The sequence below is a fragment of the Patagioenas fasciata genome, chromosome 7 (assembly GCF_037038585.1).
Source record: "Patagioenas fasciata isolate bPatFas1 chromosome 7, bPatFas1.hap1, whole genome shotgun sequence".
NCBI lineage: Eukaryota > Metazoa > Chordata > Aves > Columbiformes > Columbidae > Patagioenas > Patagioenas fasciata.
In genome coordinates this window covers 37605289-37628081 of record NC_092526.1, presented here as the reverse complement: position 1 = coordinate 37628081, position 22793 = coordinate 37605289, and the positions used below count along the sequence as shown (strand labels likewise).

General features: G+C 47.8%; 1 protein-coding gene across 8 annotated transcripts in view; it reads left to right on the top strand.

Annotated features, from left to right (window-relative positions):
* The window catches only part of NRP2 (neuropilin 2), an 82430-nt gene extending 61436 nt beyond the window's left edge, over positions 1 to 20994 (top strand). For 2 of the 8 annotated variants that reach the window (XM_065841318.2, XM_065841312.2), the window contains exons 14-17: positions 229 to 325; positions 2662 to 2703; positions 16889 to 16957; positions 17580 to 20994. In XM_065841318.2, the coding sequence (XP_065697390.1) occupies positions 229 to 325; positions 2662 to 2703; positions 16889 to 16957; positions 17580 to 17884 (513 nt within the window). In that variant the 3' untranslated portion in view covers positions 17885 to 20994. Of the gene's footprint in view, positions 1 to 228; positions 326 to 2661; positions 2704 to 7634; positions 10520 to 16888; positions 16958 to 17579 lie in introns of those variants that run through there. The other 6 variants (XM_065841319.2, XM_065841313.2, XM_065841314.2 and 3 more) reach the window with 5 other exon arrangements.
* Positions 20995 to 22793: the final 1799 nt, after the last annotated feature.

Genomic DNA, 22793 nt, shown 5'->3' with positions numbered 1-22793 from the left:
GTTAATGTAGCTGTGCATTTTGTGTCCTTCCCTTCCTTCTTCTAATCATAGCCCAGTTAATACCATGGGCCAAATCTGCTGCTGTTGTTAATCAGTGTTATGCTACTTGCATCATTTGTGCAAGGACCAGAGGGGTGGAACATTGATTCACCGAGTCTTTATTCCATGCAAGAAGCATTTAATTGTACAAACTGCAAGCACTGACATTTCTGTCCTGATTTCCCACAGATTGTGTTTGAGGGATTCATACGCAACAGCCACTCGGGAGAGCTCGCCCTCGATGACATTCGGCTGGGCACTGACATCCCGCTGGAGAACTGCATGGGTACGTGACACATCCAGCTGTGTGGGCCAGGGGTGCTGGGGGACACCTGGGGAACATTCACTGCAGGTTGACAGCAGCTGCTTCCCCCCTGCCTGAGTTACTGGGAGTTTATGCATCTTCTTCTTCCTTTGTCCGTGAAAGAAATGAGGGGAGTTGGTCTCTGTGGGTCGGGGGCTCTGGGTGCATTGGTGTGAGAAGCAGGACACACATGTCTCTGCCATGCATAACTGAAAGACAACTGAGGGTTACCGAGGTCTATTCTGTGTGATAAGGACATACACCAAATTTAAAAGGAGAGTGCTGGACAAAAGAAACCAGCTGTCAGTCAGTATCGCACCCTTAGAGGGGCCGATGAGTTCAAAAGGAGTTTTCTCTAATAAGAAATAAAATAGCAGAGGGGTTTTACAGCAAAGTTAACAGGATAACAAAAGAAATTTTTGTCCTAGAATTCACTGTTCCCCAAACCAGGCCAAAAGCCAGGTGGATTCATTCAACATAGAAGACAGGACAGGCCTTGGAAGAAAAAAAAAAGAGTGAAAAAAGTGTGTTTTGCTGATGAAGCCATGTCCCTGCCCTGTTCCTCTAGCTGGTGGATCCATGCAGGCATGCTGATTGCTCTGGTCGACATGTAGCTTGGATGTGGATTTAGAGCCATCTCAGTTGAGCACTATTCTATTAATGGGGTCTGTGCTGAGAGCCACCCACAGTAGCAGGGTCCCACTCTTCTGCATGACCTGGGGGAGACGTGTTTTGCTGTTAAACAGCCACAAAGTGTTGGACCCATCCTGGAGTCGGCGTAAAAAGTCAGGTGGAGCAGAGCCTCCCTCCCCTTTGGGCTTTGAAATGGCCCATCCAGTGAAGCTGCTCTCCTCACTCCGCCAAGGGAAGGGAGGATCCCGGTGCCTCCTAACCCGAGTGGGATGGATGCTCTCTTCCGAGGGGTGCATCTCAAATTGTGCCTGGGAAGGGCAGGTCATGTCACTGCCCACCCCTGTGCAGGTAGGCAATGGTGAAGATGGTGCAGGAACCAGCATTAATAATTGAACAGAGGATCAAGACTGCCCCAGAGATGCTTTTGAGCATCATAGGTTACTGTTTCTTTAATGCTTTGAACTCTGCTGGTCTTCCATCTCCCAAAGGAGCTAATACTCCATATGTTAAATTCCCTGTATTTAAGGCTTGACAGTGGTGTTTTAATCCCTTGCCTTCTATGGCATTAAAGAGAAGCAAGACTGATGATTAACACTAATAGCATTTCCTATCTAACTTCTTTTGAGCTCAGCGAGTCACCTAGCTCCAGTGTTACTGCGTCTAGGGCCTCATGAATCTTAAACTTACTATTTCAAAACAAAAACGTTAATAAATTAGAAAGTTTCAAATGTTGCCAGTGCTAAAAATAACACCAAGCTGATACACAAAGTTATTTGTCCCGTTCTAGAAAGTTGAATGGGAATCTTTAAAGAGATAAGGATAGTTTGTTTCAGATAACTTCTAACAAAGGGCTCCCACTGCAAACTTTAACATAACTTGTGGGTCATTTCTGATGTCACCAAAATAATAATGAAATGATAGAGATACAGTGCTGCTCTCTGTCTCTATCAGAGCCATGAGAATAGCTGACTCTAGCACAGGCTACTGTTTTTTCAAACATAATCCTGGGAAGTAATCTGATTCCTTTTTAGCGTGAAAGAACGCTAATAAGTCACAATAATTTTTTCCTTTGACAAATGTGTCATTCGCATTCCGAACTTGAGTGGTGATTTCATAGCACTCAGTAGAGCCAGAGTCTGCTTTGTGACTCATAGGCATAATGCAGAAGTAATCTAAAAATAATCAGAAGTCTATTACTTCTGCAAGAAAGTAATCAGTAATAAGTACTGATTATTGCTTTTCAGATCCAGTAATTTGTAATAGATTACTTCTTCAAAGTATCTTGAAGGAAGAAAATAATCACTTGCCTTTGTTTCTTGGCACTGTGAGATGGAGAGGAGCATGGCATCAATGCCCAGAAGTAACACAGTTCCCATGTGAATAACGACGCCAGACCTGAGCCAGAAACCAAACTGCTCTTGGAAATTTGGGGGGGGAGGGAGGTTCAGGGTTTTGTCACTGGGCCAGGTGGGACCAATTTGGATGACTAAGGCCAGACAGCTGAATCTAAATGACCCTCAGCTGCGTCCTCCCCATCAGGTGAGCTCAGCTGGTACCCTCACTGTTCCCAGCCAGGGGCTTCTGTGGGGCACATCAAGGGAGACATGAACTGTGGCTTCATGTATAATGTTCCCCTCTCTAATACTAGTTTCTGTTTTTGTTTTTTTTTTTTTTTTCCTTTGCAGAACCCATCACAGCTTTCCCAGGTGAGAACTTCTACTTTCCAGGTAAAACTGCACTTCTCTCAGTGGTTTATTTCTGCTGGCATGGGCTTTTACATGGAAGGAAAGTGGTGTGTGTGCTTGTACAAACAGCAAATGTTCTGAGCGGTGAAATGACAAGTGTGTGCTAAACCTCCCCGGCCACAACAGCAAGAGGTGGCACCATCTGGGTCCTGCTGGGTGCTGGGGAGCAGGCAAACAGATGAGTCCCACTGTTTTGGGGCTGAATAGCATTAGAAAACCTGCTGTCACAAGGCACCCAGCCTCCTTAAAGCTAGCCGAGCCCAAAATGGGAAGTCTGGGGAGTAAAGGGTAGTTATCATCTGACTTAAACAAAAAAATTCAAAGTGAAATGAGGTGGTAATGACTTATATTAGCATGGAGAAAGGTTGTGCTGTAGTTTATAGATGATCTGGCAGTGGTGGTGTTGGAGCTGCTGGCGAAGGAGGGTGGGACAATCTGCTTGGGAGGGGAAGGGAGTTTGGAGGTTGAAGTGGGAGAGAACTGCCATCAGAAGCTCTGAAGGTGACAGTCGATAAAAGGAGAACAAGGTGAAATGATGCATTTAATAGCTTAATACTAGCCTGGAGGATGGAAACTGGCATTTCTGTGATCAAACCTACAGAGTAAGAGAAAAGGTGAGGAACTCAGAAAAACTGCCTCACTCTTTGAGCAGTCAGTGGGGATGATGTTTGTGTTGCTCTGGAGTGGGAAAAGCTGTCTGCTTTTGGGCAAAAATCAGTTTAGTCTGTTTGAGGTTTTTTTCCCTGTGTTTTGATTTTGGGTTTTGTTTTCCTGCCTGCCTCTTCAGGAATCTGTCTAGGGGTTGTGTTATGATGAAGAATAAACTTGGGGCTCCCCTTAGCTTTGAAAGTTGTTTTGTCAGTTCAATCAAGGCGCTGTTTGCTTTCACTTGGACATGATGCCCATGCTGTTCTCATCCCCTGCTCTGCTGATGGGCTGTAAGATATGGCTGGGCTCTACCCCAAAAGTAGCTGCATTTCTGGTGGGTACATGTGCTGGGAGCTGTGGCAGTAAAGGAAAAATAGACACTGAGGCTGCAGCCAAGTGCGCGCTTCCATCCCTGGGGTGTGAGGCAGGCTGTGGGGTGGGACACGAGCAGGGCATAACACTGTGTTTTATAGTCATACCCATACTGTAACAACTAGGAATTTGACTTTGTTTGTTTGTAGCCTGCTTATTTATCTGTTACTCAGGCTTGTGGTGTTGCTGAAAAGCTGTTGCGATATTCTCATCTGATAGTTAAAGCCTCACAACCCTTCCTTACTTACACCAGTAGCACTCTGTGTTCTTCTGGCCCTGGTCTGCTACCTATTTTGTAGGCACCATCCTTGTCTTTTGGGGCTTGTAACAGGTGCATAATCTCTGGGTCCTCACATTGAGTCTATCCCAAAGTCCTGCTAACTCATGTTGTTTCTTTTCCTCGTCACCCTGTGCCCTGCTGCCTTTTGTGCCTCCCTTTCCCCATCGTATTCTCCAGGGCACACTGTGAGGTCCCAGCACTGGTCACAACAGGAGGGCAATTGCAGCAAAAGGTTGAAAAGGTTTCCCTGAGGTGGCGGGCAGGAGTAGGTGGGACAGAGGGATGGAGTGACCAGGCGAAGAGTGAAGTGCAGAGGGAAAAGATGAACAAGTTAAGATGAAAAGTGGAGACCACAAGGTGGTAATTAAAATGAGGGAAAGAGAGATGCCCAAGAGAAGGAGAACGTAAAAGGAGGGGGGGAAGAAGTCCTTCACTGGAGAGAAAAAAAAGGAGCTGGAGAGGAAAGACTGTGCAGGAAGTATTGAGATGTTCTGTAGCCCTCGCTTCTTCAGTTACATGAGCTGAAAAAGTCAGATGCCATTAAAAATAATAGCAAATCCTTCCTCTCCTGGCTTGGGAGCAAAACTAAAAATATGTACCTTCCAGGCTCCAGGATCACAAGGCAAACACTAAGAGAATTGTGTGGGTGGAATGTCTTTCAGCTAGTGGGTCGGGATCTCACAAGACCAGTCAAGTGTGCTTAAACTGTGCTGCATTTGAGAGTTGATGCATCTCGTCCTTAAAGAAAAGGTATAACAAGTGGCTGGAAGCAAGGAGTAAGATAAATACCAGGTTAAAAATAAGAGACATATTCCAGAGAACGTGGAGAGAAACCATGGGGAGAATTTGCCTTTGGGACTGGTGGATTCTCCCACACCGGGTATCCTGAAATCAAGACAGGGATATCTTCCTGGAGAAATGACAGGCAGCAATTAAGGGGTTGAGGCTGACACTGGTTTTGTGGCATTCAGATTAGATGAGTGTAATACTCACTTTCATCTGTGCCATCTGTGAAAAGTCCAGCTGTGTTGCTTGTCCACAGCAGTTAATGTCAGTGATTTCAGAGAGGAGGACGAGCTGTGACATGACAGTGGCAGAGCGAGGCAGGCAGCCCTCTAGGAGGCTCTCTGGAAAGGATTTTCTCTTTTCCCCAGATGACTTTTGCTGCTTTTGCATTTTGATTTCTGCCGCACAGCTCTGAAACTGGTCCCTGTAGAGTCTTCCCTGTTGGGAAGAGGAGGGGGCTGTATCTGGCCAGGTTGGAGGTGTGAGCACAGCAGCACAACCCACATGAAATCATCCACCCTGTTGGGATTAAATCAGGTTTCCATTGACCAGTGTCCCAATCCGTGCATAAACACAGCACCCACAAGCTTGACGGCAACAGTGGGAGGCATTTCTTTATTAAAACAAGAGCCCTAGTGAATAAATGAGGAAGGGTGAGTGTGTGTGTGTGTGTGGCAGAAGGCAAAGGGGAGTGGAAAAATTATTAAGTTAAGAAGATGGATTTTTTTTTTTTCCATCTCCCTGAGCAGAGAACTTTTCCACTCATATTAAACTTCCAGAGAGCAGCAGAGCCAGTAAAAACAGAGCAGATAACATCAGCGCTGTGTGCTGAGTGGATGGGCAGCTATATTTAGTGGCTGACAGTGTAAGGAAGAACAATCATTAATGTTGGGAATTGGCTTCGTTAAGGCTTAGAGACAACTGAGTGTGATTCCTTAATGACTTCAGTTGCTAAATGAACTCTCCAGACTTCTGCTATCTCTCTAGCAGGGCTTCGAGGTGCGGAAATGAGGGCTGAGGAGGGGCTCTGCAGCCCCGACTGCTGCTCAGGGACATCTGGAGCGGGTCAGAGCCAAGCAGAGGTTGTCCTGAACTCGCAGCTGCCTCAAGGTCCCTCCATGGCACGTGCTTCTCTATGGCCAGATGCAGCTTTTGTACTCACAGCCTTTCAATGGGCAACATACAGCCATCAGGAGGCCATGGAGACTTTCCTCCCCTCTGTTTTTCAGAGGGCAGTGCTGCTCCCCCGCAGGCTCAGGAGCCATTGGCATCCCTGACACCTGCCCCCAGTCCTCACCCCAGTTTCCACCAGCGGGTCCCAGTGCGTACCAGTGGTGTTAGAGGCTGTTCGCCTGCAAATCTCTCGCTGGAACAAGATACTGTGTAAGCACAGACTGTCACCGAGTGTAAACGTGTGTGGTCTTCCCGGGGGTCAGCCCTGCGCCTCGGTGCTGTCAGGCCTCAGGGGAGGCGTTGCTGATCCATCGGGGATGGTGCTGGGACACATACGGGTCTGGGGCGGCTCTGCCAGCTGGATCTGCGGTGGGGGACAGCAGGGGGCTATCGGTGAAGTGCAGGGAGGTGTTGAACATGCTCACAATGGTGGGGGCTGGTGGAAACATCCATGAGGTGTCCCAAACCGCCACCCTCCATGCAGCCAGGTGAGAGGCAGCTGCTCGGAGAGGTATAGGGATTTGCCAGTTTTGTTCCCCTATGCAAGTGTGGCCCATGGAGGTAGAGGAAGAGGTCAATGTGTCCCCTGCCTTCGCTGCCCCCAACACACAGCCCACTCTTGTCCAGGGGCAGGAGGACAGGGCCACCCCCATTCCTGGCAGCAAGGGGTGAGACAGGATGAGGGCGGTGTGATCTGGCAGGTAGGCTTCTCCTGAGACACCCGCATTTCTTGCCTACAATGACAAATATGTGGGTGGTTCCCAGACACTCAGGATTTGTCTTGCCTGTGTGGGGTTTTTTGGTTTTGAGGGTTTTTTTTTTCCTGGTTGTAGCTATGAATCTGAGTGCAGTGTTCATTCTTATGTTTTTGCTCCCTGTGCCTGGGTTTTGGGGGATGGCAAGAGGAGGAAAACCTTGCGGCTGGTGGAGGAACCGTCATTTTGTTTCGTTTCCTGTGCCACCAGCAGCTTCTTTATCAGCATGAATTAATAGTCCTGGCTTGCTTAAACTGCAGTTTCTTATGTGAGCATTGGGTTGAATTTCGCAGCCTGTCCCATGTAAATAGTCATAACCATCCATTCTTTCTTTAAAAAAATAATAAGGAAATCTGTAAGCCTAGCGAGAGCAGTTCTGTGTGCAGAGCATTTTCAAACAGAGATCTTCTTCTCGGTCTTTTCCGTAAGAATGACAAATGTTCCCTGTAATTTCTTTCCCAGTCTCCTGTGGTAACTTCCGTGGCCATCTGAGATTACGCTCTTCCCCCCAATTAAGAACGTGATGTGTTTTGTCACTGCTTGACAACATCTGCCATGTGGAGACAAAACCAGGGGGCTGATCAGCAGAAGGCCAAAAAAATAGAGGGGGGGAAAAAAAACATTTGTTGACGCCAGAAATAACAGTAATAATAGCGTGCATATGGAATTCGTATTGTGATCCAGGCAGCCTGATTAATTAAAAGGGAAGAAATAGGCCCTTGAACAGGCGGGCTCAGCAAAGGCCAGGCTGTGCTCCCCGCTCGGAGCTCGCCCCGGATCCGGAGGCATCCCCGGGACCTCACGCCGCTCCTGGCTGTTCTCTTGAAAGCATGTGTGTTTCTTTTTGTTGCGTCTGCATGCCTCCCACCTAGCAACCCTGTTCTGTGTCTCCTCCCCAGGGGCAACCCTCCTGCCAGGGACCGAGCCCACAGTGGACACGGTGTCAGTGCAGCCCATCCCAGCCTACTGGTATTACGTTATTGCCGCCGGAGGTGCTGTTGTGGTGCTGGTCTCCGTCGCGCTGGCCCTTGTGCTCCACTACCACCGGTTCCGCTATGCGGCCAAGAAGAGCGATCACTCCATCACCTACAAAACCTCTCACTATGCCAACGGGGCCCCCGTGGCCGTGGAGCCCACCCTAACCATAAAACTAGAGCAAGATCCCAGCTCACGCTGCTGAGAGATGAACAGGAACGAGAGAGCAAACAAAACACAAACCAGACAGACAGACAGAAACTAAGACTTCAAATACGTTGCCTCAGTTTTGCACTTTTTTCCTTACCTAGCATACGTGTGAACTATTAGATATCTCCATCCCTTCTCTGTCCCCCCAGGCCTCCCTGAATCTTTTACAAACTCTAAACTAATGCTGCATCTTGGATCGCCAGAAGAGACACACCACCCCTTCACTTCAGAAGTGAACTCTCCCTTTCGATTACTTTTCGAGGACTCTTGGGGTGTCGGGTGGGGTTTTTTGGTCGTTTTTGTGTTGGTGTTGGTGTTGTTGTTGTTATGTTGGTTTTTTTTTTTCTTTTGTATTTGTTTGGGGAGTGTTTTTTTTGTTGGTAGGCCTGTTTGGTTTGGGTTTTTTCTCCTCCCGGTAGGCAAACCTGCAAGGAAACTTGGTGGTGAGCCTGGAAGCTGGTGTGTGCTAAATCTGTGTATGCGAGTGTGCGTGAAAGCGCGTGTGTCTGACTGACTGAATGTATATTTAGAAACAGCCCCTTTTAATTTGCTTGTTATTGCTTCTACTTGCACAGGGAATGCTTTTTTTCCCCCCCGCTTCCCACCTCCCCTCTGGAAGGTCTGATTTGTTTACTTGGGGAAGAGAGCAATGCTTTTTTGTTGCCTTATCTAGCTTTGGCTGGGTTTCTTGTTTGATAGTGTTAATGTCTTGGGTGCAAAATGAGAAGAGGCCAGGCTGGACAGTAGGAATGTCCACTTCAGATGGCTAGAAGAATCCAGAGAGATTCATAGACTTCCAGAAAGTAAGATCTCTCCATTTTATTCTTTCTGCAGCCAACATGATAACACAGCCATTGTTTGGAAGGGGAGAAGGGGGGAACCCTCCTCTTCCCCCACCCATAAGTGAATCTATTTAAAGTTGCCTTATATCAGAGAAGCTCATAATGAATGTTTTGTTTGTATCTGTTAAAGCCAGCCTTAGGGTAACACATAGACTTCAGCAGGTCTAAGGTGGATGCTAAATACTGTAGTTTCTTGAGAACTGAAAGTTTATTTATTTCTAATTATCTGGGTGCTGATAGTTTTGCTTTTACACAAGGAAGGGGGAGAGGGCTCCTCGTTGTCTTTCTGCTAGAAGTGTTCAAGGGACAAGTGTAATTCCCCTTTCTGGGTTTTGGGTTTGTTTTCTTTCCTCTGCCCAACTCATAGCTGCTGAATCACAAAAATTGCCAGTTGACTTTCTAGAATGTCAATTAGTTTTGCGTTTGCTAATGTTCCGCTTCTTAAAGCGTCAGTAACATCTAGCAAGCCAAGCCTAGCAGGCGTGCCTGGGGGCCCCGCTATTGCTGCTGCTTTAACCGGGGAGGCGAGATGGAGCCTCCAACATGCCTCCCACTGTTGAATGGCCCAGCGTATTGTAGTGGAAATGCCTTATATAAATTACTGAATGATGACATGCAAAAGTAGTTTGAATCGTTGACTCTGATGTGTTTGCAGGCAAAAAAAGTACCTCCAGTGAGCAAGGTTCTCCATCTTGGCTGTGTTCATTTGTGATGAGTGATCAGATTCCCTGCCCCCCTCCTAAACTTGATAGTGCTCCCCACCCTTCCTTTGCCCATGAATATTGCATAAAATGCATTGAGGCGAGCAGCTCTGTTAACTTCCCTGCAGTCTTGAGCTTCCTTTTGATCTGGGGAAAAAGTGGAAATGCAAACGGTGCTGTGCGTACATGGGATTGGCCCCTATTGCAGCAGAGCCTTCTCCCCGAGGAATCTCTGTTGATGGGGCTGTCAGGCTCCCCTCCCTCCCTGCCTTTATTCACGCAGCGTGTTTCAGCTCCTCATGCTGTTTGCTCAACGGATTTCAGCGGGACCCCCTCAGCTGCAGCAGCAAATATCTAAAACATGCAGGGAGCACAGAAAAGCTGGGGGTGACTTGGCACAGTGAGCACATCAGGGGTGGTGGATGCTCAGGGCCTGGCCCCACAGCTTTTTGAGGGCAGCAGGGACGTGCCTGTCCCAGCAGAGCTTTGAAGGACCTGGGGCAGCTCCTGTCACATTGCAGGTGTCACCAGCCCCCAGAGAGGGGTTTCCAGGGCCCGGTGCTTTCTCCGTGAGCCTCTGCATTACGCAGCACTGGTGTTGCAGTGCGTACAGTTTGTGGTGTGAAATCCCACACCCCCCACCTCAACCAGCTGCACATTAAAACAGATGTGAAAATACTGGCACGCGCTTACTGCATTTGCAGGTCAGCCCAAGCCATGTCAGCGGATGATACCGTCATGTTTCCATAGTCAGTCCGATCTCCCTGGGTCGGGTGATCCCCTCACTCCGACCAGGTTCACCCCCATGGCCTTTAGCAAGTGCGCATCGGTGTGTCAGAGAGGAGAATGTGGCACCCTGTCTTTCAAACCAAAATCACCAAAGACAAAACAGAAGGTGACTTCAAGATTTTTATTCCCGGTTCTCCCCAGCTCCTTGAGCCCTGACATCCCCAGCATTGCCCAGTTGCCTGTGTGTGAAAAATATCTTGTGAAAATTTGAACTCTTTGAAGATGTATTGTGTGGAATGTAATAAAATGATGATATTTTTATACAAATATCTGGGCTTTTTCTTCCTTCTTCTTTCTTTGCTAACAAGAATGCTGTCGGTTGAAGCAAAGTGGTGTTCTGGAAGCCTGTGTTTCCTCGTGGAGCATCAGGGCTATATCCTGTAGGAAAGTGAAGCTCCTGTTCCTGCTGCATGCAGACCCATGGCTCAGCCCCAGCTCCCGCAGCACAGCTGCTGTGCGCACCCTCAGGATCAGGCCATTAACAGCGGCTTTTAGATCCATTACATTTGTACCGGTCCTTAGTGGGAGTTTTGTGCGGCTGGACTGACGCTTAGGATTGTTTGGGGATTTCGCTAGCGTTGCTTAAGTGCTATATTGCTCAATGTGATTATGCAGAATTTCTCCATCTGGGGCCCCTGGAGACAGGACATCCGAGTTCCCGGGGCCCCGGAGGCCAGCTCGGCTGCCAGCTCAGCTGAGCCACCCGCTCCATCCCCAAGCACAGCAAAAACGGGGTAAGCCATTACCAAAATTAATAATGAAAATGACAATGCGTTCCTCTTCTGTAAAACCCTTGCTGGGCCTCTACATGTTGGACTTTGGAGCAGCCCAGGTGCTGCAGCACCGAGGGTCCGGAGAGGTGTGTGTCACCTGCCGTCCCTTCACCCCAGTCCTCCCAGCACATTACACAGACCTTTGCTCCTTCCCATCACCTTCAGGTGCACCTTTCTGCCCTTTAGAGGAGTCAGCAGCATCACATTTAATGTGAAATATATTTTGCTGCCAGTTTGAGAGGTTTTGCTTTCTCTCCTGCATTTATTAATATTTTCCTTCTATCATACTCTTTACCCTGGCCTATGGCTCAGCTTTGCAATGAAACTTCCTGGCTTTACTAGGAATTCAGGCCATCAGCAAAAAAACAATTCAAATGTGATCCCTCGCTTTGGCTGTTCAAACACAAGCAAAGCTGAGGACCCATGCTGCTTTTTTTTTTTCCCTTTTTTGCTCTAATTGTACAGCAAAGCCCATACACTTGTAATTTGCATTCTGTACACTTCGGTGACTGTCCAAGCAAAATTCAAAACAAATATGCACATGCAAAAAAACACGGAGGGTGGGACTGGCTGATGGCTTCCCAACGCAGAAGAAAAAAATTCTGTTAAGTAAACAGACGAAAAGGGAGGAATCATTCAGGGTTTAATTATTCTGTATATGCGCCACAGCCAGATTGACCAGAGAGTTGGGTGCTGCTCAGACTGCGGCATATTGTAGGGAAGAATGCAGCTAAAATTAACATGCTTTGTTAAAAAAAATAAGTACAAGTTAGGATGATTTTGATGCAATCTCCTCCGCAGGTAGCTTCTTTTTGGGGGTAGCCAGAGTGGCTGCTTCCCCCAGGCTGCAATGGCGAGGTTGGCTTTTCCTGGGCAGGGTGGAATTCTCTCTGCTGGTGAATGCAAGGGGATGAGGTAGAAACCAGATTGTGCAAGGGGCTGTGTTGGGATTTTTGCTCCCCTGGAAACCCTGTGAAAACTTGCTGACTTTATTGGGGCTGATTCCTGCTTACCCCGTGTCGGGGCATCAGAGCTTGGCATGCAGACAAGCGAGCTTGGACAGCCTCTTGGCTTTACGCCACGGCTCCTCCAGCAGCGATTGCAGGCGTGACTGCCAGTTTGAGGAATAGTGTTGTTAGCCATTGCCGCTGTAAAAACAAACAGCAAGAATTGAGGAGGGCGATAAATATATCAGGATGCCGCAGAGCTGCCGGCTTCTCCCTGGGCTCCGAGCCCTTGTGTGGCGGTGCTGGGCTGGCAGCGCTGCCCTTGTGCGGAGGAGCTGCTCAGTTTGGGACTGGTGATCTCTGGCACAGAGCACCAAACCTGGACTTCTTACCTGGGTAGTCCAGCACTAAGAGAGGGAGAGGAAAACCGCGCTGTATCATTCCACTGTAAGGCTGTACGTACGTACCTCACTGCCGCTGTTCCCCTGGCCTTGTCCCTGTGATGACAAAAGGTGCAAAAGCAGGACATGCCGGGGACAGGATCTGGCTGCAACAGAGGACATGGCTGCTGCAGGGAGGGTTTGGCAGAGTCCTCATTTTGGCTGTCTTGGCCTCGTCTTTGGCCCTGGCCATCTCTCATGCGTGCGGCAAGGACAGGGCAGCATGTGTCGCAGGGCTGCAAATAGCTGCCTGCTCGCATTCACATCCACACCAAGCACCCAGCCTGGCTTCGTGTCACTTTTGGTGGGGGTCCTCACCAACCCAGCTGCACTTCCCAGTGTACAGGAAGCCCGAGAGGCTCCTCCGTGCCCTGTGTTTGATGGCGGTACTGTGGTGTGCACCAACACTGGGGCAGCCCCACAGTAACCCGAGGATAAGGTCCACGAGTTCCCACACTGCGTAGGGTGGCCGGGCCAGGGGAGAGGCTGCTTGCTTGCTTTAATGCTCAGCCATAGCCAAAGCACTGTTTTAATTTGAAATTTGGCAGGGATTTAGCCCTTTTGTAAACTAAAATAATTCTATGTTTCTGGAGGAGTGGGGAAGAGAGAAGTGAGGCGGATTTTTGGGTGCAAATAGAGCGGTGGGGGATTCAGAGGGAGTGTTTCTGCCTGACGCCTGTGCTGCTGGTTTGCCTGTTCACGGAGGGTGGGAGGTTTTGCCCCCCAGCTGGAGGAGCAACGCTGTGCTGCCGCCAAAAGGAGCCGTGTCAAGGCGAGGCCACGGCGGCTGCTTTGCTATGTCAAAACAAAATGATGTGTGCTGGAGTCACGCTATTGCTGTGGAGAGAAAAGGGCTGAGAATGAGCAAAGGGAGAAGAGCGAGGAGTGGAGCTGCAGCTCTGCCTTTCTCTGCCAAGGCTGGGGAGTGGTAATTTCTGACCCTGTTTTCCTGGGCTTTGCTGTGTTTAGTGTTTCAGGTCCTTGTGGGCGCTGTTTGGCAGTTGTGCACCTTCAATGATCTCCTTGCTGGGTGGGATAGCACTGGCCGAGATGGCAGCTGTTGTGGCATCAGGAGCAAGGGGTGAGCGTGTAGGAGGGCATTTTGCTGTTTCTGGGGAAGTGAACAGCACACGGTTGTTTCCCTGCTGTGGAAAGGACCAGAGGGCAGCTGGCTACCCCTCTTTTGTACCAAGAGGCACAGCCGCAAGTGTTATGGGAGCAAAAGAACGTGGGTAGCAGAGCCCACGAGCTGCCATCACCTGGTGCACCCCCAGTCTGCTCCAGGCCAGGCTCCCCTGCACCAGAAAGGCTGAGACAGGCAGCAAAAGAGGTGGAAATCGCAGCAAGTTTGATGTATCGTTTGGGAAAGGCACCTCTTGCTGAGAGGCTCATTTCGTTCATCTAGAAAGAACCTGAGAGGCACCACAGCCACCATCTGCAGATGTCTGTGTGCAGAGAGATGCATGGTGATAGACAGAGGTCTGCCCTGGGATGGAGGCACCTGGCAGGAGGCAATGGAGTTAAACTAGACAAAGTCAGTGTAGAAAGAAACAGCAATCTTTTTCTCAGCAGTGGTCATTTGCCTTGGAGGAATGTGTCTGTGCTCCACGGTGTCCTTTCCAAAGCAACACCTCTTGGCTTGGTGCAAAGCTATCATAGGTGTATTGAGCACGTGTCACCCCCTCTTCCAGTAACTCTCTCCCTCTCCCAGCCCCTCCTGCCCCTGCTTCTATTTTAAAACAGATGTACATTAAAGCTCCTTAATCTCTGCAAATACTAATTCTCTCCTGCTCTCCTTCCGTGTGAGTTCATATGAACGTGGTACTTAAGTTGCTCGTTGTCTTTGATTAGAATCTCATCTTTCTTTTTCCAGGTCCCATAAATTAGCATTTTAGCTGGCAGTGCTCTCAGATCCAACAGATAACAGCCTTTTCTCGGCATCCAGCCGTTTCCAACAGCATCGCTAACATCATCTTTTCAGCATGACCAGCTAGGTGCTTACAGCCATCATGGAGTACACACGCTTTAAAAACGGCCTCTTACTCAGGAGAAAGCGCTCCTCCTGTTTAAATACAGTTCCCTATAACTTTCTTGCCTACCCTTCTCCAGTTTATTCTTTTTTCCTTTTAAAATGCAAAGTAAATTGTGCCTGAGAGCTGCCCTTTGAGGAAGCACCTCTCCACAGCACAGGGCAATGTGTGTTTCTCCCATTCTGCCCATTCTTGCAGGGCTTTTCTGAGGACCACTTTCCAAGAGGTATCACTTTCCACAGCTTGCTCCCTTTGTGACAGTATTGCTGAGATCTGTCACAAAGGAGCCTAATTGATGACAAATAGCAGGCTGGCTTCTGTGATGGGAAATCATCTCCACTAGGAACTGAACTGAGACCACCAGCTTGAATTCCCACACAGTCAGAGCTGCTTTTGTTAATGACTCGAGAAACCCCAGTATGGAAAAAGAAACACCGAGTTGCATTTTTCCAAAGCCAGCGTAGAGCCCTGCGTGACAACATACAATCTGATAGCAATGAAATGACGTGCAGGGAACAGAAGAATGAGGGCCTACCACGGGCTGGAGGAGGGAGGAGAATGGGCAAGGACCAAGATATCATTTAAACAGGACTTGGAGTCATATTAGCATAGGGAATTGCGAAAATTGCTAGAAGAGTAAATAGACTTTGGGCTGGGCTTTTTGAATAAATGTTCTCTCTTTTCAAGTTTTCCCAGTGCTCCTTCCTTTCAGACTTGAAGAAGTGGTGTTCTTTTGAAAGTGTTGATTAACCGATTCTTTGGGTTTTTTCTGGCTTTTCCCTCAAGGCTACCCTGGGAAATAAAAAAAAGCACCAAATTGCTAGCTTGTTCTCGCACAAAGTTTAGAGGAGCTACAATATTAAAAAGACAAATACTTCGAACAGCCTTTCCCTGCACGGGGTTTCCTTGGGCAGAGTTTCCACCTTAGCTTTTGTTCGAGCAACCTGCAGTTTCCATACGGTTGTGTGGGTGACAGGGATGGCAAATTTCAGTGCTTGTTTTCTGACAGAGGACTAGCAAAGGCGACATCTCCGCCTGTGAACTGCTTTGCAAGTTATTTTTCCACATGTTCAGCTTTAAATGTTTGCAAGAGGCCCTCAGGCTGTTCTCCCAGCCCTAAGATGTTGCCATCTGGGCCTGTCAGTTCTGGAAGTGTTGAGAAATCAGACGAACTCGCTGCTAAAGTGGGGATTTACAGAAGGTGGTGTGCACTGATGTTTCTTCAACAAGCTACCAGCAGCCTCGAGTCAGGTTGAAATGTTGCAGTTAGGCCTTGCCTGATACCATTGCCTGGGATAGCAAAAATTGGATTTGTCAATTCAGGAGGCTCTTGCAGTCCTAAATCTCTGCAAATATGCACAGATATCCTTTTATAAGGTTTTGAATAACTTCTTCGCATGTGGCTTTTTAGGCACAAGTTATATTCTTTGGGTTTGGTTGGCTTTAAGGAATCTCTCAAAACTCTTTCCAGTTTTGCGCAAGACGTGAAGTAGACTTGGTTTTCAACCACAACTATTTGGAAGGCGTGAGTTCTGCTGCTTTCTAGTAGTCCCTGATTTTCTGCATTCCTGGTTATTTTGAGGTGCCTTCTTCAGTTGAGCACCCCAAATTACAGTGAGCTTTGAAAAAAAATCTAAGCAGACCAAAATGAAAGGGCATTTTCTTTTGAAAAAAAATCTGAAAAAGGAACATGGTAACTATAGGTAGAGATAATACTAAGAAGACTGCACAGGAAAATAACTTCTGGTCAGATTACAGCATGTGCGTTTGGTTACTAGTGCTTGATCTGTGCTGAACAATAAAAAGAAATGTCACCACTAAAAGGAATTTGGATCAGGAAGATGTTAACATAAATGCCTAGATATGGACACCCATTTGCCACTCAACCCATTTCGACCAGGTTCTGCATTAAAACATGTAATGATGATACATGGTTTCCTCAAATTACTATGAATTTATGTGATACCCAAAGAGAAACTGAGTCATTGAAGCTCTGTGTCCAGTAAGATAAATGGGAAAAGATGAAAAGTAGAGTGTACTAAATGCATCTAGCATTAGTGGCAGATAATAATAGGCACTAAGATTCTATTCAGAGTTATAAGGATAATGCCCATGAGCATGTTAATAGTGAATTATGGCCATTATGCAGGCACCAATGACAATATTTTAGTGCTATTCAAGTTACCTGGTTTCTTCGCTTTTCTCTCTCTGTCCTTTCTGAAAGCTGGTCATCTGATGGTCATGAAATGGGATGTAGTGGGAAGATCCTGTTGTCTTGAATGTGCAAGAGTATTCTTTGATTTTGGCCAAAGAAAGAAGAGTTATTCCTCCTTCCTCAAGGAAGAGGCTTGCTGTAGCTGAACTATTGCTTTCTGGCCAGTCTCTCAATCCAATGCCCCCGCAAGACCCGTTTAAACAAAGAGTGCTTCCCATTTTGTTGTTCTAGTGAACTTCCCAAGAATGGAGGATGACTTTCCTATCTCTGAGCAAGACTTCGAAGACAGTGACGATCCAGGTTGGTACTGAAATGCCACATGGGCAATTTATCTGGGGGAGTTTGTGTTTCAGTATCAGATGCTACAATTACACACAAACCTTGGCTTAATGGGGGGGTTAGGAGCTAGAACAGGCTTGAGCATATACACTCAAGTGTTAGCTTAGTCCCTGGACAAAGACATTAGTTTTCTTTTCTTGTTTTCCTTTTTCAACAGCCAGCAACCTTGCAAAGTCAATATATTGTATTTGTGTTAGGACAAGTGGAACTGATCTTTCAAGCATTAATTGCTACTTGTGTGGCATTTTGACTTGTAAATGGAGAAAATTAAGTCTGGGAGCTGTGACAGATTGTTTCCATAGTTTTGAACCCAATAGCACTTAAAGGGCCAGAGTTTCAGTGAGTGTAAAGTGCTAGCGTGCTGTTTACGTAGTCTGAGATACAAAAGCGAATTAGGGTGCCTAACTTTCTTGGTAGTTCAGTGCTTTGCATTACTTCTAGACCTGGGTTAGTGAATCCTGCCGAGATATACCCATGGAGGGGGCTTGTACTCTTGTAAGACCATCACAACTCCAAGTGGCAAATGCATAAAGAGGGGAAGGGAAGAGTGATCCCTGGATAATAAGTACCCATTCCACTGCAGATTACTTTGGACCGGATAGGAACGACACACTGTTCTCTACTAACTCTCCAGGAACCCCGAAGCTGGACAAAGAAAAAAACTGGCTCTACACCCTGGATCCCATCCTGGTGACCATCATAGCGATGAGCTCCCTCGGCGTCCTCCTCGGGGCCATCTGCGCCGGTCTCCTTCTCTACTGCACGTGCTCGTACGCCGGGCTGTCCTCACGGAGCTCCACCACGCTGGAGAACTACAACTTCGAGCTGTACGATGGCATCAAGCACAAGGTGAAGATGAACCACCAGAAGTGCTGCTCAGAGGCCTGACGGGTGCCCTGGCGATCGCCCTCGGCATTGCGCCCAGTGAGGTGGGCTGGCAGGGGGTGACTTTTTTTGCTGTTTTCTATGGGAACTGAATGCCATAACGGGGAACGAGGGGCACGGGAGGAGCGAGGGGAGGTGCTGCTCCTGCCATCAGGTCCCACTGGTGGGTTGTGCTCCGCCGGGACCGAGCGGGCGTTCCCGCAAACCGGACTGTGCCGGGCAAGGGGGGACCGAGACCCTTGTTTGTTGGTTCATCTTCATTTTCTGCTGATGCGCGTGGCTGGGACGTGGTGAGGGAGACTGGTTTACCTTTTGGATGTGAGAAACTAAATGTTGATCGTTATTTCCCATCTCCTTTCTCTGATGAGTTGCTGAGAAGGCTGAGGGATTTCTTCAGCCACCCTGTCTTTAGAAATAACACACACACACACACACAGAAGCCCTGTCCATTTTAGACCCTGTCCAGATACCGCTTTAGTGTAGGGATTTATGCACCTCACACCAAGTCCTGGAAGGTGCAGGTTCGAGTCCTGAAAATGGAAGCGTGTTGTTACCTGTGACTTTCCTTCTCCTGGTAGGGGGGAAAGGTGGGATACTGGGTTTAGTGTCAATGGTAACAGCAGCACTTTCTAGAGTCATTGAGAAATGAAATAGAAAGGAAACCCTATGTGTAGAAGCACCTCTTTGAGAGAAGCTGAAGAGCCTTAAAGTGATTTGTGAATAAGAGCCATTTATTAAATCCAGATCTTGGATTGCAACAGCTGAGGCCTTCATCGGGAAGGCCTTTCTTTGAATCTCCCATTCCTCTTGATCCTGCCCTTTTTATTTTCTTATTTTTTTCTTCTGTAATGAGAAAATTGCAGCAAACAAAAGATAGAGCCTGTCGGGTTGCTGGTGCCCAGGGGACAGATTTGGGAAGGGGGTTTACTTGAGCCCCAAGGCCTCTCTGAAGCGCCAGGGAGGGAAAATGGTCCCGCTCGCCTTTGCAGCGCTCCCCTGCTCCCCGGAGCTGCTGGGATGGAGCTGGTGCTGCCAACACCGATGGACCAAACAGCCGCCAGCCGCATCCCTTCGGAGCAAAGCTGCACTGCTCCCAATCAGTAGCAAAAAACCTGAAGTTTTATTTATGAGCTGTGTTTTGGTTTACTTTGAACAAGTGCCTTAGAAGAAGTATTTTTCCTCCATCTGATGATCAGTGCTATATCAAACAAGTGAGGCCTTCATCCTTCCCCAGCAAAACACTCTTCTTCACCGCTCTCTACCAGGTAGAGCCTGGCTGAAGAAGTCTGGTCCTTCTACTTTCAAGTGGTCTGGCTACATTGTCTGGCAGCTGATATGTCTCCACTTACCACTGTGCCATGGGAGAGGAGCGTTAGGAAAACATTTTAATGGAGAAAAAGAGTTGAAATGCTGGGCCCCAAAACAATGCCTTCATTTCCCATCAGTACAGATGAATCACCATCAACTTGCACATTTCCAGCACATTGAGTTTGCTTTTCCAGGAGCTCTTTGGAAATACCTGATTTAACATTTCGCCTAGCAAAGAGTTTGGGTTGGGGATGGATTTCTTTTCCTTAGTAACCGCAGAGCGCCAGAGGTGTGAAGTGCCGTGAAGCTCAGTTTGCACAACCCCTGCAAACATCATCCTGCAGGAGACCAGGTGTTCGGGGAGACGAGCAGCATCTGGAGGGGAGATGAGCACGGACAGTGCCACAGCTGCTCCTCCGTGCTGTGGGAATAGGAACATTTGTCTAGTGTTTCACGAAGAGCTCTGTCAGACAGTAAGTTTTTAGGAACAACAACAAAAAAGTCGTCTTCACTGTAAGAAAGATGTGTTACTGAGGAAGCAGATACCAGCAGCTGTGTCATCAAAACATCCACGGTTCATACATGCGCACACAGAGACATGCCCACACAAAGGCCTTCATTTTTTTCATTCATGCTGTGCACCCAACAGAAACAGCAGTAAATGTATCTCAGATTCTCCTTTCGAATCACCTGCTTTCTTTTGGCGTTCTTCATGGACAAATTCCACAGGGATGTTATTTTACTGTACAAAAGAGACAGAGGCAGTAAGAGGAAATGTACCAGACCATTTCAAAGCTGGATTGCTGCTGCTTGATGATTTTTATCCCCTTCAAACCACAGGAGAGGGGAAGGATGAATGGAAAAGGACCATACAGTAGAAAAGTCAACTTAGGCAAACAATAGGTGAAAATATATAATTTAAAAGGTGACGTTATGGTGTCTAGTAGGCGTACAGAGAGAAGAGTTCGTATATACATATATTCAGAAATAGTGTGTTTGCACACTCACGTGAATTCTCTGTATGTATCGTGTATGTGACTTATTCCGTGGGACTGACTCGTGTTAATGTATCTCTTGATCCGGGGCAGGAGAGTACTGCTGATCTTGGCACTATCTTGGCACGGGCCCGGCGGTGTGGCCACCCTGTGTGTCCCCATTGCCCGTTCCAGATGGGCCAGGACCCACATGCGTGCGCTTGCCGGGCGGGAACAGGCCAATAATGCTGCAAAGCCGATACCTCACTTACCTCTGCTGGGTGCTTTACTGTTCTTCTACAGAAAACTGTGTTTGATTGTAACTTCAACAGGGAAACAAAACAAAAGAGAAGTTGGCTGTGCATTCAACTCATTGCATCCTCCTCTGCAAATAGATTAGGTTTGCTGATCGCAATTCCCTCTGTGAAATTCAGAAAAGAAAGAAAAAAAGACAATTAATCGATGTTAATGCCTTTGCTGAAATGGGCTGTTGCCTCCACACCCTTCCCATGGCGAGGACGTGTTGCTAACAGGCGGGCTGTAATGCTGGGTGATTTCATTTTGTGGGAAGGTGCTGCGGGTGAGCATGGGAATTAAATAATTAAGAAACTGTATGCAGAAATTGAACTTCTCCAGGATTTGCAGTTCAAGGTATTTGACCATTCACTGGCTGAGCCAGGACTTATGGACTTAAAGAGCTTTTACTGTGATTCTTCGGTGTAAAAAAAAAAAAAAAAACCACAAAAAAGGAAAAAAAAAAATCAAGCTGTGTTTATATGATTTGTATAAAAAAACCTTTTAAAATTACTATTTAATAAACATTATGGTAGAGATGGTGTTTCCATGGCTTTTTTTAATTTATGGAGGAGCAACAACAAGAAAACAAAACTGAGAGGGCTATGGGCATCCAGAAACCCACAGGAAAGCCAAAAATGGGCACAGGCCCCTTCCTGCTGCCCTGCACTGCTGGAGAAGCAGTGGGGCTGAACTTACAGCATGGAAACCTGTTTATTTACAGGCACCCTGACAGATGAGAGCCAATCCATCAAACCCCGGGCACCTCCAGAGCAAATGAAATTTTACTGCCATGTCCTTACCTCCAAAGCGGTGGCCCCCTCCCAAAGCACGTGTGCATTAAAGGGGGGGTCTTTAAGTGATGAAGGGCAGCTGGCAGCTTAGATGAAGATGACAGTGTAGCTGCAACCTTGACAGCTTTTCCCTCACCCAGGAATAAAGAACTGATGTGCAGATTGATACCTGGGGGAGAGGCTGTCAGAGAACAGGACGGAGACGGCAGATAAGCGACTCAATCAGTGTCAGACCTGTCCTGCCATAACGCCGCCTGTAAATCACTGTGGTTAAAGAGGCGCCTCCACTAAAGCAAGGAGCAGAAAGCAGGTAATAGAAAAACAAGCGCTGAGGCAGACGTGCGCACCGCTGGGTTAAAAACCTGAGAGCTGGGCTGCAGCTGCCGCCTGGGCACAAAGGGAAGGCAGGCACCCACTTTGTGATACTGAATGCTTTTTTCGCACAAACTGGGATTGTATTCGGGTGGACTGCTCTGTGGGGTGGGAGCCAAGGGGGTGCCCGCATACATTAGCCATGCACACATAGGTACCCACGGCCAGCGGAGGCTGGAGTGTCAGGGGCCACGGGGCTTTTCATGTGGCACAAGAGCCATCAGCGGCTGAGCAGGCTAATGAAATCGATTTTACCGTTCTCAGCTTGCTCCAAGATGGGGATCCAGCCGCTCCAGCACGTCCTCAAGAGCCGATTGCAATCATGTGCACACCCTTGCTGTCACTCTCACCCCTTCTTCTTTGAAATATTCCTTTGCTTTAGGGTTTAATGGGAAATCTTTTCAAATAATGACTTGCTCTCTGGACAGCTGGGGGCTTGGCAGTGAGGGGAAGACACAGGGCTGAGCTAATGAGTAGATTCGTAATTAATTAATTGCAGGCAGGTGCAAGTGGAGCCTCCTGTCGCCTCTCGCTGCTCTGTCTCTCTCTGAAGAGCTCCTCTGTCTCCTGGAGCCTGATGCTGTCACCTGCTACCCAAGGGGACCGGGTCTGTATCGTCACTTGCACTGATCAGGTAGGATTAGGCTTTCCTATCAGTGCCTGTTACACACAGCAACCCATTTAAGGCAACAAACTCACCAGTTTAGGAGGAAAATAAGTAATCCTTAATGTGTTGCAAAGGAATGACTCCTCGACTAGGGTCCTACACCATAACTCAGTTGCACCACTAGTATCTGAAATGGAAAGCACTGTATTAAACACTCAGCAGGTCTAACCCTGTCTTTGCCCAGGTGCCAAAAATCAAGGGAAGAAATACAGCCCTGCTTCCTTGTGCTGCTGCGGTGGGTGGAGGGCTTGGGAAGAGCCAGCGTGGGCTGGCGGCTCAGGACTGTTTGCTGCAAAAGCCTTTGCTAACATCTCCTCAGTTAAATGTTTACAAACCTGGAGGAAATAGCTGTCCCAGATATTGCTGATAATTTCCTATCGGGTCCCTCCTGGAGTGGTGCAGGGCTGCTTTGTCGCTCTTCGCATCAGCTGCCAATCTTAATAACAGCCTTGACTGACTTCTTCACGAATGTCATCAAAATTTCTAGCACTATTTTTGCTCTC